Below are 17,252 nucleotides of genomic sequence, written 5' to 3'. Positions count from 1 at the left end.
TCGGACACCGAAAACCCCTCGAGCTTTTGGCATCCCGGCTCCGGGGGGGTTCCAGGGGGGTCCCTCGCAGCAGGGGTCCCCCAGGCAGAGCATTTGGGGCGGTGTGAGGTGCTCCCCGCAGGCGCTGACCCCTTCTTTCCTGTGTGACAGCAAGTCCGGCCCCGGGGCTTCCTGTTCTCACGCGGCGACGGGGCTGGCCGAGGCCACGGGTCCCCGCCGGGACGGGCACGTGGCCACCGGTGCCCCTGGGCGGGGGGGGGGGACGGGGCACAGCAGGGGGGCGGCCGCTCACCAGAACCGTCCCATGGGTGCTCCCACCGCTGAGGAACAAGGGCAGCTCCCGGGGTGCTGGGGGAGGCTGAGCACCCGTCCCCAGGCAGAATGTGGGCTCAGCCCGGCTAAACCACGGGGACAGGAGCTGGCTGGAGGGATCGGGGGGGGCTGCTGTGTGCCCCTGCCCCTGGGGGGCACAGCCTGGCACGGCGCGTCCCTTATGGGAACAGCCTTGCCAAGAGGGCTCCAGCCCCCGCACGGGGTGGAGGTGGGGCTGGTGGTGCACAAGCCCTGCAGGAGCGCTCCCCTCCCTGCCCTACAGCTGGGGAAGGATGGAGCCCTGCATTCGGGGAGCCCCCAGAGCCCTTTGGGGTGAATAGGGTGGGTGGGTGGTGGCTTCCCCGTGCTGCTGGATGAGGCTCTCCCTTGCAGCCCGGCTGCTCTCCCCGCCTGCTGCCTCAGTTTCCCCCTCGCAGCTGAGCAAGGAGGACACACATCCCCTTCTGCTGCGCAGTGAGGAGCTCCCAGCTCTCCCCTCGCACCCCGAACACCCCATAGCCCAGCCTGTGGGGCTCCCCCCAATGGATCCAGCCGATCCCATGCGCCCCATCGGGCACCACATGATGCCGGCTCCTTCCCTCCCCCGGGGAGGGCCCAGGCTCGGCCTTAAAACCGGGAGCAGGTCCCGGCGAGCGGGGGCGACGGGGGCGAGGATGGGCGTGCTCGGCTGGCTCGTGGCCTCCGCGCTCTGCGCCGCCGTGCGGGGTGAGTCCGTGCCCCGGGACGGTGCCGAGGCACCGGGGGGGTTTGGGGGCGCCCCGAAGCTGGGGGATCCCCCGCGGGTCTCGTCTCCCTGTCGCTGGGTTAATGGGAACGCAGGGCAGGGTGGAGAAGGGTTTCTTATAGGGTGTGCCAGGCCCCGTGCTCGGAGCCCCCGGGAGAGGAGGGCTGCGGGGTGGTGCAGTGCCTTGAAGGCTTGGCAAGGGGGGGAGGATGAAAATAGGGCTACGCCGAGCCAGACGACTTTAACGCACGTACCAACCCCAGCCATTTCCCTGTTTTTGCAGAGAGCAGCGGGGGGAGGCAGGCAGGTTGTTGCCGGAAGCGCTGGGGGGGACAGGGGGAGCCGTGCCCCCCACTTCCCCTCGCCGGGTGCCTGGGGCACTGCGCAAGTCCCGGGGGTGCTGGCTCCATCGCCGCTCCCTGCGTCCTGGGCACCACCTGTGGGTGCCCCGACCTTTGGGAACCCCCTGATTTTGGGGTGCTGGGGCCCGTCAGAAAGGTGCTGACGGAGGGGAAGGCTGGCTCCCAGGGCGTGTTGGCGTGGGGTTGCACAAGCTGCGAGCCCGGGAGGAGCCGCAGGGAACGGGAGCGTCCCGCCGCAGGCTGCCCCGCGGCCCCGCAACCCGGCCCCAGCCCCGCTTGTGCCTTGCAGGACAGGACCAGGGGCTCTCCCGGCCGCTGCCCCACTTCGGATCCATCTACCATGTCAGAGGTAACGGCCCCGTGTCGGGGCTGAGGGCGGCCAGGACCCCCCAGCACCATGGGGGGAGCGGATGCTCAGCACCGGGTCATCCCAGTGCCCTACTGGCAGTGCAACTGGTGCATGTGGTGGTGGTGGTGGGGGGACCCCTGGGGACAGCGGCTTGGTTCGGCTGTGGGGCCGCGTCCCCCGTGGGTGCCAGGGGTGTCTCTGATGAGCACGGTGCGGTCGGGGGCTCGGGGAGGGATGTGGGGTGCCGGGGCTGAGCCGTGCCCCGTGCTGGATGCTCCGCAGGGGTCATCAACCTGCCCTACGCGGAGATCGAGGAGCCCTTCGAAGCCTGGTACAACCTGACGGGGAACAAGAGCCGGATCCAGTACTACGGGGGTAGGCAGGGGGGCACAATCCAGCTGGCCGGATCCGTCTGCGCCCATCCCTGTGCGAAGGGAGGCTGAGCGCGGGACCCCCGTGCCTCAGTTTCCCCCCTGGCTGGCGCAGGGCAGGTGATAACGTACCAGCTGGCCGGGGTGAAGCCCTACGGGATGCAGTACAAGATCACCCCCGAGACCACCGAGAAGGAGGTGAACGCCAGGAAATGCTTCCAGCTGCCCGGCTCCAAGGAGGACGTGGTCAGGATCCAGAGCGTCTTCCCCAGCCTGGATGGCTTCAAGGTGAGGGGGGGGCAAAGGAGAGCCTGGATCCGACCCGCTGCCCGCAGCATCCCTGGGGCCGGGGGTGCTGGGCCGTGCTCCCCTCCGTCCCTGCTCGCCTCTGCGTGGTGCAGGGTGCCGGGGCAGGCTGCGGCAGGTCCCTGCACCCATGGGTGCAGGGAGGGTCACTTCCCCACCCGGCTCGGGGCCAGACGCCCGGCTCCTTTCCCAACCCCAGGAGCCGTGTTGGGACGTGTCGCAGCCCACACAAGCGCCAGTGTTTCGGGACAGCTCGGGCAAGTCGCTGCACGGCGGCTCGGCTCCCCCCGGCCCCAGCCTCTGGCGGGGCTGGCCGCGGCACCCACTTTCCCCGCTGGCCACGCAGACACCGGGTGCACGGCGCTGCACGTGCGATGGGTGCCCACGGAGGGGCCGGGTGGGGAGGCATGGACACGGGGCGAGATGAGGGGTCGGCACCCCAAGAACCTGTCCCCGTGCCCCCAGTTCCTGCGGGAGGAGTACTACCAGGGCCGGTACTGCGCCGTGTGGCAGAACGTCACCCACTGGGCGCAGAAGAAGAACGTCTACACCCTGTGGGTGACCAACTCCAGCTGTGGGGTGGCCCCCGTGCACTACGAGATGCGGGGCTACAACAGCCTGCTGGGCTCCCACTACGACAAGTACGAGATCTCCTACACCGACTTCGACAACAGCTTCCCCTCCTCCGTCTTCGACATCCCCGTGAATGGTGAGCGGGGCCGGGGCCCCCACCCTGCCCGCCCTCGGCTGGCTCTCGGGCTGACGGCGTCCCCTAATTGCACCCTAGAGACGAAGAAATGCGGGCTCCTGCCGGGGAGCACGGCGGAGCACCGGGTGCTGGCGAACCCCATGGAGGACCTGGTGGGGCGGCACCAGCCGCGGGCGCACGAGGTTTTCCACCACTACCGGCGGCGCTTCGGGCGGCGGTACGGCTCCGCGCGGGAGCTGGAGCACCGGCAGCGCGTCTTCGTGCACAACATGAGGTGCGGGCGGGTTGGGGGACACCCACCGACCCCCCCCCGGGGAACCAGGTGCTGCGGTGGCCTCAGCGGTGCCGTCCCCGTCCCCAGGTTCGTGCACTCGAAGAACCGCGCCGCGCTCTCCTACACGCTGGCGCTGAACCACCTGGCCGACCGCACGCCCCAGGAGCTGGCGGCGCTGCGGGGCCGTCGCCGGAGCGGGGCCCCCAACCACGGGCTGCCCTTCCCTGCCGAGCGCTACGCGGGCCTCATCCTGCCCGAGAGCCTCGACTGGCGCATGTACGGTGCGTGCCGGATGGGGTCGGTGCGCGGTGCTGCTCTGCCCGGGGGGTGGGTGCTGGTAAAGGGGGTTGGTTCTTCCCATCGGGGTCGGTGCAGTGTCCGGCCGAGCTGGCTCGTGCTCCTTCCCCATGCCAGGGAGCTCCAGAGGGACTCATCCAGCCCGAGGCAGCTCTGCTGGTGCTGGTTCCCCCATGCCCCCATGTGCTGGGAGCGATGCTCCCTGGGGATGCTCTAACCTCGGGGCGTGCAGCCGGAGGTTTGGTGCTTCCCCCACCACGAGCTGGCACCAAGCCCTGCCTGCGACGTGCCCGGGGAGCGCGGTGAGTCCTGCCTCAGTTTCCCTTTCACCCACCCCAATTGTCACCCTCCTGCTGCTCCCAGGCGCGGTGACCCCCGTGAAGGACCAGGCTGTCTGCGGCTCCTGCTGGAGCTTCGCCACCACGGGCGCGATGGAGGGTGCCCTGTTCCTCAAGGTGAGAGCGAGCGGGGACGGCCGGGGTGGCCGCAGGGTGCTTGTCCCCGTCCCTGCAGCGTGTCCCCTCCCCGCAGACCGGCGTGCTGACCCCGCTGTCCCAGCAAGTCCTCATCGACTGCTCCTGGGGCTTCGGGAACTATGCGTGCGACGGGGGCGAGGAGTGGCGAGCCTACGAGTGGATCAAGAAGCACGGCGGCATCGCCAGCACCGAGTCCTACGGCAACTACAAGGGGCAGGTGAGGGTGGCCCCGTGCCCCTGCCGGGGTCCCCAGCTCTCAGGATGTGTCCCTCTGGTCACCCTCCAGGGATGCTAATGGGCTCTGGGGATGGGCGAACCGCCCTTTCCCCAGGGCACGAGAGTCCCTGCGGTTCTTTGCAGTGCGAAGCCAAGCCCTGGGGCTCAGCCAGGCGGTTTCGTCACTGCTGCCTCAGTTTCTCCTCTTGCACAACAGGGACGAGGCTCCTCTGCCGTGGGGTGGTGACACAGCCACGGCTCCCTGGGGCGCAGGGATGGCGCGGGACTGCCCAGGGACAGGGGGACAAGGGCAGAGCGAGGGGCTTGGGGACAGAGCAAGGCGCCCCTGCTCCACGCCAGGGAAATGTCCCCATTGTGGTGGGCAGCAGGGGCTGGGGCAGGGAAGCTGACACATCCCAAATCCCACACCGGCCCCTGCATGGGAGCAGGGGGCAGCCAGGGGCATGGCGGGGGGACCTGGGTGCCCCCGCTGACGCCGCCCCCTGGGGTGCCGCAGAACGGCCTGTGCCACTACAACCAGTCTGAGATGCTGGCCAAGATCACGGGCTACGTCAACGTCACCTCGGGCAACATCACGGCGGTGAAAGCTGCCATCTACAAGCACGGCCCCGTGGCCGTCAGCATCGACGCCTCGCACAGGACCTTCTCCTTCTACTCCAACGGCGTCTACTACGAGCCCAAGTGCGGTGAGTCGGGTGGCCCCCGGGTACCCCCCCCCCGGACGTTGGGCAGGGCTGGAGGGGGGTGAGGATCCCTGCAGCCCCCCGGGGGCTCCTGTCCCAACGCGCCCTCCCCTGCAGCGAACAAGCCGGGGGAGCTGGACCACGCCGTGCTGGCCGTGGGCTACGGGGTGCTGCAGGGAGAGACCTACTGGCTCATCAAGAACTCCTGGTCCACCTACTGGGGCAACGACGGCTACATCCTCATGGCCATGAAGGACAACAACTGCGGCGTGGCCACCGAGGCCACCTACCCCATCCTGGCCTAAGGCACTTGCCAGCTCTGCGGGGGGAACCTGCGGGCACCCAGCCCTGGAGCAGAGCCTTCGTTGTGACCCGGGGTGCGGGAGGAAGATGGGGACGTGGGGGGACCCCTGGGGTGTGGTAGGAAAACTGGGACATGGGGGGACCCCCGTGGTACAGGAGGAAGATGGGGACATGGTGGGACAGAGCTGCTGGAAAATCAGCCGTGGGCTTGCCAATAAAGACCCCAGAAAAAATAGTTTTGGTTATAATTATAATATAATAATAATACAATATTTTTTGGCTAAAATAATTTTGCCCGCCTGGCTCAGGTCCCTGTCCCGGCCCTGGGGACAGCCAGCTGCCTTCAGCAGCCCCCCCCGGGACGAGGGGGGAGGCTCTCCCAGCCCTATCTCGAGTGGAGCACAAACACCCCCAGGGCTTTCTGCTGAGACGGGACATTCCTGGAGCACGGGGAGAGGGGGGGGCAGCCACCCTCTGCCCCACTGCCCTGGCTCTGTTGTGGCTCTGGGAAGGGGGGGGTGGCACTTGTGGTGTCCCCAGCCGGGCTCCTCAGCACCCTGTGGGGCTGCTCCCTGCTGGGTGCGGGGGGGACCCTACAAACCCCCCCAGGAGAGCAGGTTTGGTACGGGAACATCCTGCAACCAGCACGGGGAGGGCGAGCTCTGGCTGTCCTCCCCGCTTTGCTGTCGCCTCTCTGGGGCAGAAGCATTTTGGGGGGGCAGCAGCCCCCGTGTGCCTTGCGGTGCGTGCGGCCATCCCGCGCCCAGCCCCTATCGGCGTTGTTTGGGGCTCGGCGGCCCCGCGGGCGCTCGCTGTCACCTTGGGCCGGGGTCCAGCTGGCCCCGCTGCAAGTGGGGGGGGTGAAGGCCACCGCTGCGCTCCTGCCCGGGTCCTCCTTCCCCACGGCGCTCCTGACGTCTGGGCTCTCTCCTTTTTTCCAATTAACCCCCCCTCTAATTGCAGTCCTGGGCTCGCCCTGCTTGGACGCAGGGGTGCAGAGAGTCCCGCACCCCACCGTGGGGACAGCGGGGACAGCGGGGCATCCAGGAGGGCAGGGAGCACCCCGAGGGGCCACGGTGTGGGTGCTCTCCTGGGTGCCCTCCTGGGGCAGCCGATGGGTTTTGCCTTGTGCCTCTTTGCCCCGTGCTGCTGCAGACGCTGCCCCTGCTCGCTGCAGGCAGCAGAGCCTTGCTGCAAGCTGCAGTGCTGGGGGCACGGGGGCACCCCCAGCACCCACCCCTGGGTCCCTAATCCATGGGACACCCCCCCTCACCCCAGGGGATGGCCCCACCACGGGGAACCGGTGCCCCCAGGGATCTGGGTCCCACCTTGCTCCCCCTGACCCCAAGCCCTGCAAGCGCACGGCATCAGCACCCACCCTGCTACGGGTGGGAAGGGCACCCCTGGGTGCTCGTGGGGGGCTGGGGAGGGCAGCACAAAGCCCCACCTCCCCTTTGGTGTAATCCTGGCCAACGGGAGGGATGGGGCCGTGCCCGTCGGCTGCCGGCAGCTCCCTGCCCACCCACCGGGGGTATTTAAGGCACCCGTGGACGCAGGGCAGCACCGTGGGCTGGGGCGTGCAGGATGGAGGGGTTGGGGTGGCTGCTGCTGCTGGGGGCTGCCCTGCTGCTGGGTGAGCGCCCCCCCTGCCCTGGCTGCACCCCAGGGTGATAGGGGGAGGTCTGGGGGAGCGGGGAGCCCTGCCTTGGGGACCCCCAGTCTCTGCCCTGCCTGGGCAGGGTGCGCTCCCCCAGGTTGTCCCCCCTCTCCTGGTGTTTTTCTGCAGGCTTTGAGGCAGCCCTGTGCATGGAGAGGTGGGCAATCAGCAGCTTAAAAGGCTTTTTTGCTTTTATTTTACTTGTTTTTTGATTTCCAGGAGCAGAGAGCAAAGCTCTGCTGGAGATACCCACGTTTGGGGACATCTACCATGTCACAGGTACCGCTCGGGGACCCAGCACCCTGCTGGGACGGTGCCAGCCGAGGGGCCCAGCACCTCCGGGTGCCCCACATCTGGGGCTGGGCACGTCGCTGCCGTGGGGTGCTGTGGGTGGGAGCGGGGTGGTGATGCCGTGGGGTGCCCGGGGTGCCCGCAGGAGTGCTCAGCCTGCCCTACGCGGAGATCAGGGAGCCCTTCGAAGCCTGGTACAACCTCACCGGGGGGAAGAGCCGCATCCAGTACTACGGCGGTGGGTGCGCGGGGGCTGGCGGCCACCCCCATCCCTCTGCTCCCTCTGGGGGCCCCCTCCACGCCGGGCTGGGCTGGAACCCGGTGCCGTCCCCGTCCCCAGGCCAAGTGGTCACCTACCAGTTCGGCTCCGTCGAGCCCTTCGGCGCCAGCTTCAAGGTGACGCCGGAGACCACGGAGACGGAGGTCAACGTCCGCAAGTGCTTCCGCATCAACGGCACCGACGGGGACCTCGTCACCCCGCAGAGCGTCTTCCCCAGCCTGGAGAACTTCAAGGTGAGCCCCGGGCATGGCCCCCGAGGAGCTGGAAATGAGGCAGGGGAGGGGACAAGGGACACCGGTGGGCATGGGGTGGTTGGGAGTGGGCAAATGCCTCCGTGCGAGGGCAGAGGTGGTTGGGAATGGGTAAACACGTGGCCAGATCCAGCCCTGGGTGCCGGAGGAGGAGGAGGAGGGTTCTCATCTTGCACAGCGCGGTGTGGCTAGGGTGTGCTTGTGGTGGGGTGCTCGCCGGGGACACGGTGGTGGCACGGCGTCCCTAACACCCGCCGTGCCCAGTGGGTTCGGGAGGAGCGCTTCCGCGGGCAGCGCTGCGCCGTCTGGCAGAACGTCTCCTACTGGGGCCGCAAGAAGAATGTCTACACGCTGCGGGTGGGCGGCTCGGCCCGCGGCCCCGTGCCCCTGCACTACGAGGTGCACGGCTTCAACAGCCTGCTGGGCTCCCACTACGACAAGTACGAGATCGACTACTCCACCTTCAGCCACCGCTTCTCCCCTGAGGTCTTCCAGCTCCCCGACGGTGAGCGGCCGCGCAGCCGGTGCCACCCCGCGGCTCTGCGTCCTCTGATTTATTATAATTAATTTCCTAGCACCCCGTAATTCGGGATGATTGGCTGGGGGGGAAAAAGGGAGGTGGGGAGAAACCTAAAAATGCCGAGAGCTGGGTGATCCCGTGCTGGGCGCGGTGCGGGGACGCTCCAGCACCAGCTCTGGAAGCGGAGGGTGCAGACCTCGATCTGTGCCCCCAGGGTTTGGGGTGCGGGCGCTGCACCCCGCTGCGGGGAGGGACCCGTCCCCGCTTGGAGGCTGCAGCCCTCCCCGTGCCCCCCGCAGGCGTGCAGTGCGAGCAGTGGCCCGCGGCCGGCCCCGAGCACCGCATCGTGGCCAACCCCATGCAGGAGTTCGTGGGGACGGACACGGAGCACGTCCACCACCGCCTCTTCCACCACTACCAGGAGAGGTTTGGGAAGCGCTACGGCAGCGAGGAGGAGCATGAGCACCGCAAGCGCGCCTTCATCCACAACATGCGGTAAGGGGGCGGCGGGGGGGAGACCTGGGGGGGCTCGGGGGTGCTCCCCTCGTCCCGCAGCACCTTCACCCCGTCCTGTCCCCAGGTTCGTGCACTCGAAGAACCGCGCCGCGCTCTCCTACACGCTGGCGCTGAACCACCTGGCCGACCGCACGCCCCAGGAGCTGGCGGCGCTGCGGGGCCGTCACCGGAGCGGGGCCCCCAACCACGGGCTGCCCTTCCCCACCCAGCTCTACGCCGACCTCCACCTCCCCGAGAGCCTCGACTGGAGGCTGTACGGTGAGCAGGGACCCAACCTGGTGGGGTGCAAGCCCAGACCGTGCCCAAGACTTGGGCTCTGCTTTGCACTCCGGGCTTTGCACAGGTCCTCGAGTCCTGCCTCAGTTTCCCTTTCACCCACCCCATTTGTCACCCTCCTGCTGCCCCCAGGCGCGGTGACCCCCGTGAAGGACCAGGCTGTCTGCGGCTCCTGCTGGAGCTTCGCCACCACGGGCGCGATGGAGGGTGCCCTGTTCCTCAAGGTGAGAGCGAGCGGGGACGGCCGGGGTGGCCGCAGGGTGCTTGTCCCCGTCCCTGCAGCGTGTCCCCTCCCCGCAGACCGGCGTGCTGACCCCGCTGTCCCAGCAAGTCCTCATCGACTGCTCCTGGGGTTTCGGGAACCAGGCGTGTGATGGGGGCGAGGAGTGGCGAGCCTACGAGTGGGTGATGAAGCACGGCGGCATCGCCAGCACCGAGTCCTACGGGCCGTACCTGGGGCAGGTGAGGGTGCTCGGGGTGGGTGTGCTCCCACCTGCACCCCATCCTCCCCACCAAGCTTTGGGGTGCGCTGCGAGGCTCTCCGAAGGCTGCCATCACCCGTCTGGCACCGGATGGCTGCTCCTCTTTGGGTTATGGATGCTCCACCCAAGCCGACCCTTCTGGGATGGGTTGGATCCCCCTGGAAACCTCTCCAGGACCCCGGTGCCACCTCCGTGTCCCCCCCAGAACGGCTACTGCCACTGCAACCAGTCGGAGCTGGTGGCCCCGCTCGCTGGCTACGTCAACGTGGAGCCGGGCAGCGCCGAGGCGCTGAAAGCCGCGCTGGTCAAGCACGGCCCCGTGGCCGTCAACATCGACGCCTCGCACAAGTCCTTCGCCTTCTACGCCAACGGCGTCTACGAGGAGCCCCACTGCGGTGAGCTGGGTGGGCGGCGGGGTGGGGGGCACCCAGCGGGGTCCCCGTCCTGCTCACGGGGTCTGGGCTTGGCAGGGGATCTGCACACCTGGGGGGTAAACGTCGGTGCGGGGCTGGCCGAGGGGCTGCACCCAGCGCAGGGATGGGGACGGAGACGTCTCCGTATTTCTTCTTTTCTTCTTCCCAGGGAACGAGACGTCGGAGCTGGACCACGCGGTGCTGGCCGTGGGCTACGGGGTGCTGCACGGCAAGAGCTACTGGCTCATCAAGAACTCCTGGTCCACCTACTGGGGCAACGACGGCTACATCCTCATGGCCATGAAGGACAACAACTGCGGCGTGGCCACCGCCGCCTCCTTCCCCGTCCTGGCCTGATGGGACGCGGCCCCAGTGCGTGCCCCGTCCCCACCGTGTCCCCCTGTGCAGCTCTGGCTGCATGCGGGGCTCCGCGAGGGTTTTTGGGGAGGTGCTTTGTCGTTTTGGCAATAAATGCTGTGAGAAGTGATCCTGTCCATGGTGCTGGGGTGTCTTCTCTCCCCCCCCCCAGCCTGCCCCTGTCTGCCACAGCCCTTGCTGGGAGCGCCTTCTGCAGCCCTCCGGGTGCTGAGCTTCACGCGGTGCTCAGCCCGGCCGTGCCCCATTTGGGTTCTGTGTCCCCTAACCCCAAGGATTTCAGTGCCAGCACCCCCTTCCCAGCAGCTCCGGCTGTCCCTCTGGATGCTGGGCCCTCTCCTCTGGGCTCCTGCGTGTGTCAGTGCCTGGTGGCACACCACACGTTTGGGGAGAAAACAGAATTCCTGGGGCTTTTCGTGTTCCGAGGACGGAAGGAACCCAAACGGTCCCCTGTGCTGTGGGTGCTCCTGGGGGTGTCAGAGGGACCCGGGTGCTGGGAGGACACAGGGGTGCAGGACAGGGCAAGAAGGTGGGTGACGGTGACAGAGCCACGGGGAGGGGGACAGAGCTGGTTCCCAGGCACATCCCTGGGGTGGGGAGGCTTTGTTCAACCCCACAGGGAGCAGCCAGGCGTGGAGCTGCCACCCCAGCTCTGCCATGTTCCCTTTTTCACCCTTCTCCAGCGCTTTACCCCAAAACTGCACAGCCATGGGGAAACCCGAGCAGGAGCCCCAAGGGTTTAGGGAGGCCGCCGCTGCTGTGGGGCTGCCCCCAGAGAGGGTCCTGGCTGTCCCAGTGCGGTGTGGGGTCTGCAGCACTCAGGGTGCCGGTGCCCTGCTCGTGTCCCAGGTGGAAGCTGTCGGCTCTGCCCTCCCCACCTGAGCCCATTTAGGAGCTGGGGGGAGCCTGCAGGAGGGGCAGGGTCAGTGCTGGGCTCCTGGTGGTAATGGGGAGGGAGGCTGGGGGCTGAGCCCCCAGGGTGCCCCTTTCATCCTGCCCCAGATGCCCTGGCTGTGCCCACCGCCAGCAGCTGCCGTCCCCGGGGATTTCACGGGAAGCAGGCGCGAGAAGCAGACCAAGGAACCAGAGCTGCAGCTCCTGGGGGGCTGCGCCTCCACCTCTGGGGGCCTCGGAGAGGGGGCATGGGGAGGCTGTCCCCAAATCCCACGCAATTCGGGGTGGCAGCTGGAAGCGGTCCCAAGGGTGGAGAGGTGAGCGGTGGAGAGCTGGGGGTGCTGAGCGCACCGCAGGGCTCCCGGTGGAGCAGCTGGTGATGGGGACCCCCCTTGTGTCCCCTGGGAAAGGGGCGACCTTCTGCCAGGGGGGTGTGTGAGGAGGTGATGGGGAGAGCATGGGGACAGCGGTGTCCCCAGGGTGTCCCGTGTGGCGTGGTGCTCCCTGCTGGCATCTCCTGGGAGGCAGCAGGGGTGGGGGTCCCGCAGCAAGAGGAGCCCCCAGGGGTTTGAGCTCTGTCCCCTTGGCCACGGGGCGCAGACCCCACTGGCCGTACTGGTGGCAGGGGCAGCGCCACCCAAATGCCCTGGGGGGCTTCCTGGAGGGGGGACGTGGGAGCCCCTGTGCATTTCTGGCCGACCTCTGGCTGCTCCCAGGGAGCAGAAGCGGGCTGGGAGCTGGGTTGCTGCTTCCATCGGCGCTCTGCATCGCCCCACGGATGCATCCCCACCCGAAATGCCAGCCCCATCCAGCACAGCCGCAAAATCCTGCCCAGGGCACGCCACAGAGGGGGCACAGCGGCACGTCCATGGATGGGGCTTCCCCTCCTGCATTTTTTTGACCTGCAAAACTCCCGAAGCAACGGGGTCGAGGGCCCCGAGACCGAAGCAATGGGGTCGAGGGCGCCTGGCCCAGCACCTCCAGCTGACAGCGATTCCCCTGTGCATACGTGGGCTGCATCCTTCCCCAAAGGGGCTTGCGGTGGCTGAGGGCAGCCGTGCTGAGCAGCTACGCCCTCGTTACACCCTTATTTTGTCTAGCAAATGGCCGGGGCGAGCACCGTGCTTCCTCCCCGGGAGCGCCGCGTCCCTTCCAGGCGGGGCGATCGCTCCCGACTGAGGGTGGCAGGCCGTAATATCGCCTTGTTTTCCTCTCCCTCGTTCACCTGCTTATTTGACAATTTGCTGCACTGATTTCTGAAGTGGTCTTTAATCATTCCCGGCGGGGGCGCCGGCTCGAGCGCGCGGCTGGGAGGGGAACAATCGCGGCGCAGGAGTGATGGGGTTTGTTCTGGGGGAGGCCGGGGCTCCGCAGCGTTGATTCTCTTGACTGCAGTCAATAAAACAGGCTTTGACTTTCAGGGAACCGTGACTTTCAGGCTCCCTTTGGGCAGGCGATGCTCTGAATTTGCTGCTGAACACGCAGGAGGCTGCGAGCGCTGCAGGGTTTGCGCCCCCAGGAAGCGTTTGGCAGGAGCCTGGAATTTCGCGTCTGTGGCACCGGGGACAGCCGAGGCTCTGAGTGCGGGTAGTTAAGCATGGCTGGGAACTTAAAAAGATGGGTTTGTTTATTTTGGAAGGGGAGAATTTAAGAAAGGACGCACCTGAGAAGGGAGCGGCTGCTTGCTGAGCTGGTGCTGGGCTGAGCCATGAGCCCCAGACCAAGCACAGCGAGGAGCAAACACCCTAAAACCCTCCTTTAGGGAAAACAGACGTGGCCTGGAGATTTACCCTTAATAAGATTTAATCCACACGTTTAAGCTTCCCTTTGGATGAGGCGTATTGTCTGCACACACCCCGCATTCCCAGCCTGCCAGCTACGTGGGAAACTCCCCAAATTTGATACCTGGCTGGTGAAACACCAGCAGAGGCTGGGTGCTTTAAAGGCAGCAGGTGCCATGAGCCAAAGTTGATTTTAGCACCTACTTTTCGTGTGCCCCCTTGGAAATCCCAGCCCCAAACCTTCCCTGGTGCTCGTAACCACAGCAGGAGCGCGAGGCGAGATTTGGGGGGTGGCTCCATGTGGGGTCCCCTCCTCAAATGGTGCTGGGAGGTGGACGTGGGGCCGAGCAGGCAGCGAGCCCGGGCAGCTTGGAGCCAGGCCGTCCTCGGGGCTGGTGGCCCCGTGCCCTCGAGACAAGGACGGGTGCTCCATCGGGGCGATGGTGGTGTCTCCTTGGGGGGGAGGAAAAGGGCTCCCCGGCTCCCCTGTGGGACCCCTGTGCCCATGAATTCCCCGCTGCCCTCACCGGGCATGGGACAGGAGTCGCTGTCCCCTGGCACAGCCAGGTCCCCATGTGCCCGGTGGGGCGAGCAGGAGGCTCTGGGCTTCTTCCCCCATCAGCCAACGTCATGTTACGCCCCTAAAATGGAGCCCCTGGGCTGCAGCCTTTCCCCTGCAGCGCTGGCAGAGGTTCCCCCAGCTCCGTTTTCCCTCCGTGGGGCTCCCTGAGCTGCCCAGGCGCCAGCTCCCCGCTGCCCGGCCACCGAGCCCCGTGCCGGGTCCCCAGCTCCCAACGGGGCTGGAAGCCTCCGGGCTGCCCCCGAGCCACTCCGACCCCAATCCGTGGTGAGACGGGGACGGGAATTCGGGGACAATCCCGGCTCCACGCTGGGCTCTGACCCTCGAATTCAGAGCCCAGCGAGGCGAGACAGAGAGCCCCATGGCAAACAGCCCCCAGGAGGGGTTTTTGTTCCAGGGAAACGCGCTTTCTGTGGGCGAGAGCACCCAGACCTGGGGGATCGATCTGTCCCCGCGTCCAGAAACTCCATCCAGAAGCTCGGGGTGGGCCGAGGTAAATAATCCTCCGAGGCAGGGCGGCCGGGATTTCGGCGGGGTTTGGGTTTCGCCCTGCCCTGGGCCGTGCTGGATGCGGCGCTTCCCTCCCGAGAAGGGAGCCCGTGCAGCACTGCCAGGTGGCCAGAAAATGTGCTCCGGCCCCAAAGCTGGCTGCCTGTCAGCGCCGGATGAATTACCCGCGGAAACCTCTCGCGGCTCGCGCAAAACAAGGTAATTATTCAGCAGGCCGGGGACACGGAGGGAGCCAGGATGTGGAAATATTATCCGCGAGCGATTCGCAGGGCACCACAGGCGGAGTCAGGGGGCAGCAGCTGGATGCAGGTCGGCTTGGCAACTCCTGGGGTGGGTTCCCGGGGGCTGTGGCGAGCTCCCTGCACCTCCTGCGCCGGGTGCGTGGACGGGGGGACCCGGGTGGCAGAGCCACGTTGGTTTTGGGGTGACGAACACTGCGATTTGGGGCAGGAAACCTCGCTTTTTGCTATGGAAACAAGCATTTCGGTTGCCTCCAGGAAGAGCAGAGCAGTCTGCTGGCCTCGAGGAGATGGTGAGCGAGAGGCTGCTCGCTGCTGGCGAGGCGATCCTGGCAAACCACAGAGGCAGGGCCTTTCTAAACAGCTCTCCTTACCCTTCCTTCGGTAGCAGCCTCACAAACGCTCGTCCTTAGCCAAATGCTTCTCCCTTGGCGGCCGTGGCTGCTCTGGCAGGTTTGTTGCTCGCATTCTCAAACGAACCGTTCCCTTTCCGCAGCTCCAGAGATTTGCAACCCCCCTGACTTCTTTTCTCTTTTTTTTTTTTTTGGAGGTTTTCATTCCTTGCAACAAGCCGCTCGTGGCGTTTACGTTTTCCAGGTGCGCTGTCAGACCCCGGGGAGCCGGGCGGCCCCGGTTCCTCCACCTCCGCCCCGTTTCCCTCAGAAACCCTCCTCCGAGCATCCCAGCCCCTGGGCGACGCGGAGGGTTTTTGTTTGAAGCTCCCCGGCCGCCTCTGCCAAGCTCTGCTCTGCCTTCTGCTTCCACCGCCTGCTATTTCCCCATCACCGCCGCGCATCCAGCGCAACGCAACGGATTTCACGAAATTAAGTATTTCTCCTACACACGGCATATTTGCCCGGTGATTATAACCAGTCCCCGAGGTAGCCAAGCACAGCAGAATTTCAGTTTAATATGCACACCCACGCAGCCTCGCTAAAAACCCAAGGCACTCCCCCGGTCCTGCTCGGGAAGCGCTGAGCGCCGCGGCGAGCAGCTCGGGTTTCAGCTCCACCACTCGCACAAGCTAGGACTGGGAATACTCTGTAATCTGCTGTGAGGAGGGGGGAAAAAAAAAAAGAGGAAAAAAAAAAGGTGGGGAAGTAAGTTTCCGAAAGATTTCAAGGTATCCCCAGCGGCCCAAGAGCAAGCAGGGTTTAAGAACGCAGGAATGTCAGGCAAGGCAGGCACAGACGCAGCGGCTGCGGGTTTGTTAACGCAGCCACGACTCCCCGCTCGCTTTGTCTTGGGTTCGCAGCGAACTTTTAACTCCAAAATGCGTCAGTTCCCCGCTTTGTTTGGGGGGGCAGCACGTCTGGAAGCTCGCAGCACCTGCTCCGCGTCACGCTGTAAAAACAACAACTGCTCCGCTGAAAAATAAAATGAAAAAGGAGAGAATTACCCCGGTTGCGCAGGGGATGATCTGCAAGCGGTTTGCAGCGCTGGTCCTGCCCCGCCGCCCAGACCCACCCAGCCCACGCAGATCGCAGCCGGGCTCGGCTCTGCCTGGGACCAGCTGCCCTCGCGGCGGGCCAGGAGTCAGGGCAGAGGAAAACAAGGCTTCCCCTTGGCTGCAGATGCTACCTCCTACCTCCTTTTCCCTTCCTTTTCCTCCTATTCTTATGTCTGACCTCTCAGGCGCAGTCGAGCTGCCCTGCCTGCACCCCCCCTGCCCATCCCCGGCCCCCCCCGGGCTCCGCTCCCCCTTGCCCCGCTCCTCCCGCAGCCCCCCGCTCCCTTCCTTCCTCCAGCCCCGCTCCTCCTTCCCCCCGCAGCCGCTCGCTGCCTCGTGCCCCTCGCCCTGCGCTCCCCGAGGCAGGATGGGGCAGTTACAGGCTCGGTGTGACCCCGATTCCTTTTGGCCCTGGCCTGGCTTTGGGCCGGCATGGGGCCCTGTGCTTGGCACAGCGGGGATGGAGCACAGCCTGGAGCAAGGCCAGGGCCAGGGCCAGAACCCTGGATGGGACCAGGACCAAGCCCCTGGAAAGGATCAGGGCCAGGCACACGGATGGGACCGGGACCAGGACCCTGGGTGGGACCAGGACCTTGTCCTTGACCCAAGTCCCTGCCCTTGGACCAGGACCAGGACCCTGGACAGGACTAGGGCTATGCCCCTGGGTAGAACCAGACCCCTGGACAGGACAGGACCAGGACCCTGGACAGGACCAGGGCCAAGCCCCTGGACGGGGACAGGACCAGGACCCTGGACAGGACGAGGACCCGGGTCAAGTCCCTGACCAGGACCAGAACCAGGCCCCTGGACAGGACCAGGCCCTTGTCCTTGGCCCAAGCCCCAGCCCTCGGCCCAGGCCCAGGCCCCTGCACAGGCTGAAGCCCCTTCCCTTGGCCCCAGCCCCTGCTCCTGGCCCACCGTGGATCACACCCGACCTGGAGCGTGCCCCTGGACAGGCCCAGGAGCCGCACCAAGTGCCTGGACAGGACCAAGCCCCATTCCTTGGCCCACCGGGGATCGAACCCCACTTGGGGGGTGCCCCCGGACAGGACCAGGGCCAGGACCAGGACCAGGACCAGGACCATGCCCCTGCCCCAGGACGGGCCCAGGCCCCTTTCCTCAGCCCCTGCCCGTGGCCCCTGCCCCAGGACAGCCCCAGGACCCTGCCCTTGGCCCTGCCCCAGGCCCTGGACAACCCCAAGCCCCCTCCCTCTGCCCAAGCCCCTGCCCCCTGCCCTTGGCCTTGGCCCTTCCCCATCCCCTGCCCTGCCCCCTCCCCGCCCCGCTTCCGGGTCCCCCTCCCTCCCCCCCCG

At 66.8% G+C, this 17,252-nt stretch overlaps 2 protein-coding genes and 1 long non-coding RNA gene across 3 annotated transcripts; 2 read left to right on the top strand and 1 right to left on the bottom strand.

Moving 5' to 3' along the window:
* The first annotated feature begins 887 nt into the window (after positions 1 to 887).
* On the top strand, positions 888 to 5,659 carry LOC106047894 (digestive cysteine proteinase 1-like). Its single transcript, XM_048073178.2, has 11 exons — positions 888 to 1,038; positions 1,709 to 1,768; positions 2,051 to 2,143; positions 2,255 to 2,427; positions 2,911 to 3,154; positions 3,233 to 3,428; positions 3,516 to 3,709; positions 4,089 to 4,180; positions 4,257 to 4,418; positions 4,935 to 5,124; positions 5,239 to 5,659. Exons 1-11 carry the CDS (start codon positions 894 to 896, stop codon positions 5,424 to 5,426), a joined length of 1,737 nt encoding a protein of 578 aa, XP_047929135.2. The 5' UTR covers positions 888 to 893; the 3' UTR covers positions 5,427 to 5,659.
* Positions 5,660 to 6,967: 1,308 nt separating this feature from the next.
* Positions 6,968 to 10,541, top strand: LOC106047895 (digestive cysteine proteinase 1-like). Its single transcript, XM_066982672.1, has 11 exons — positions 6,968 to 7,057; positions 7,301 to 7,360; positions 7,518 to 7,610; positions 7,713 to 7,885; positions 8,168 to 8,408; positions 8,723 to 8,918; positions 9,004 to 9,197; positions 9,348 to 9,439; positions 9,516 to 9,677; positions 9,903 to 10,092; positions 10,280 to 10,541. The coding sequence occupies exons 1-11, from the start codon at positions 7,009 to 7,011 to the stop codon at positions 10,465 to 10,467; spliced, it is 1,638 nt and encodes a 545-aa protein (XP_066838773.1). The 5' UTR covers positions 6,968 to 7,008; the 3' UTR covers positions 10,468 to 10,541.
* A 1,888-nt stretch (positions 10,542 to 12,429) lies between these two features.
* On the bottom strand, positions 12,430 to 17,215 carry LOC125183888 (uncharacterized). Its single transcript, XR_010826449.1, has 2 exons — positions 15,957 to 17,215; positions 12,430 to 15,856 (listed from the first exon to the last, which is right to left on the bottom strand). It is a non-coding gene; the product is annotated as an uncharacterized lncRNA (long non-coding RNA).
* Positions 17,216 to 17,252: the final 37 nt, after the last annotated feature.

The sequence above is a fragment of the Anser cygnoides genome, chromosome 24, assembly GCF_040182565.1.
Source record: "Anser cygnoides isolate HZ-2024a breed goose chromosome 24, Taihu_goose_T2T_genome, whole genome shotgun sequence".
NCBI classification, from domain to species: Eukaryota; Metazoa; Chordata; class Aves; order Anseriformes; family Anatidae; genus Anser; species Anser cygnoides.
This window is presented reverse-complemented; position numbering and strand designations above follow the sequence as displayed.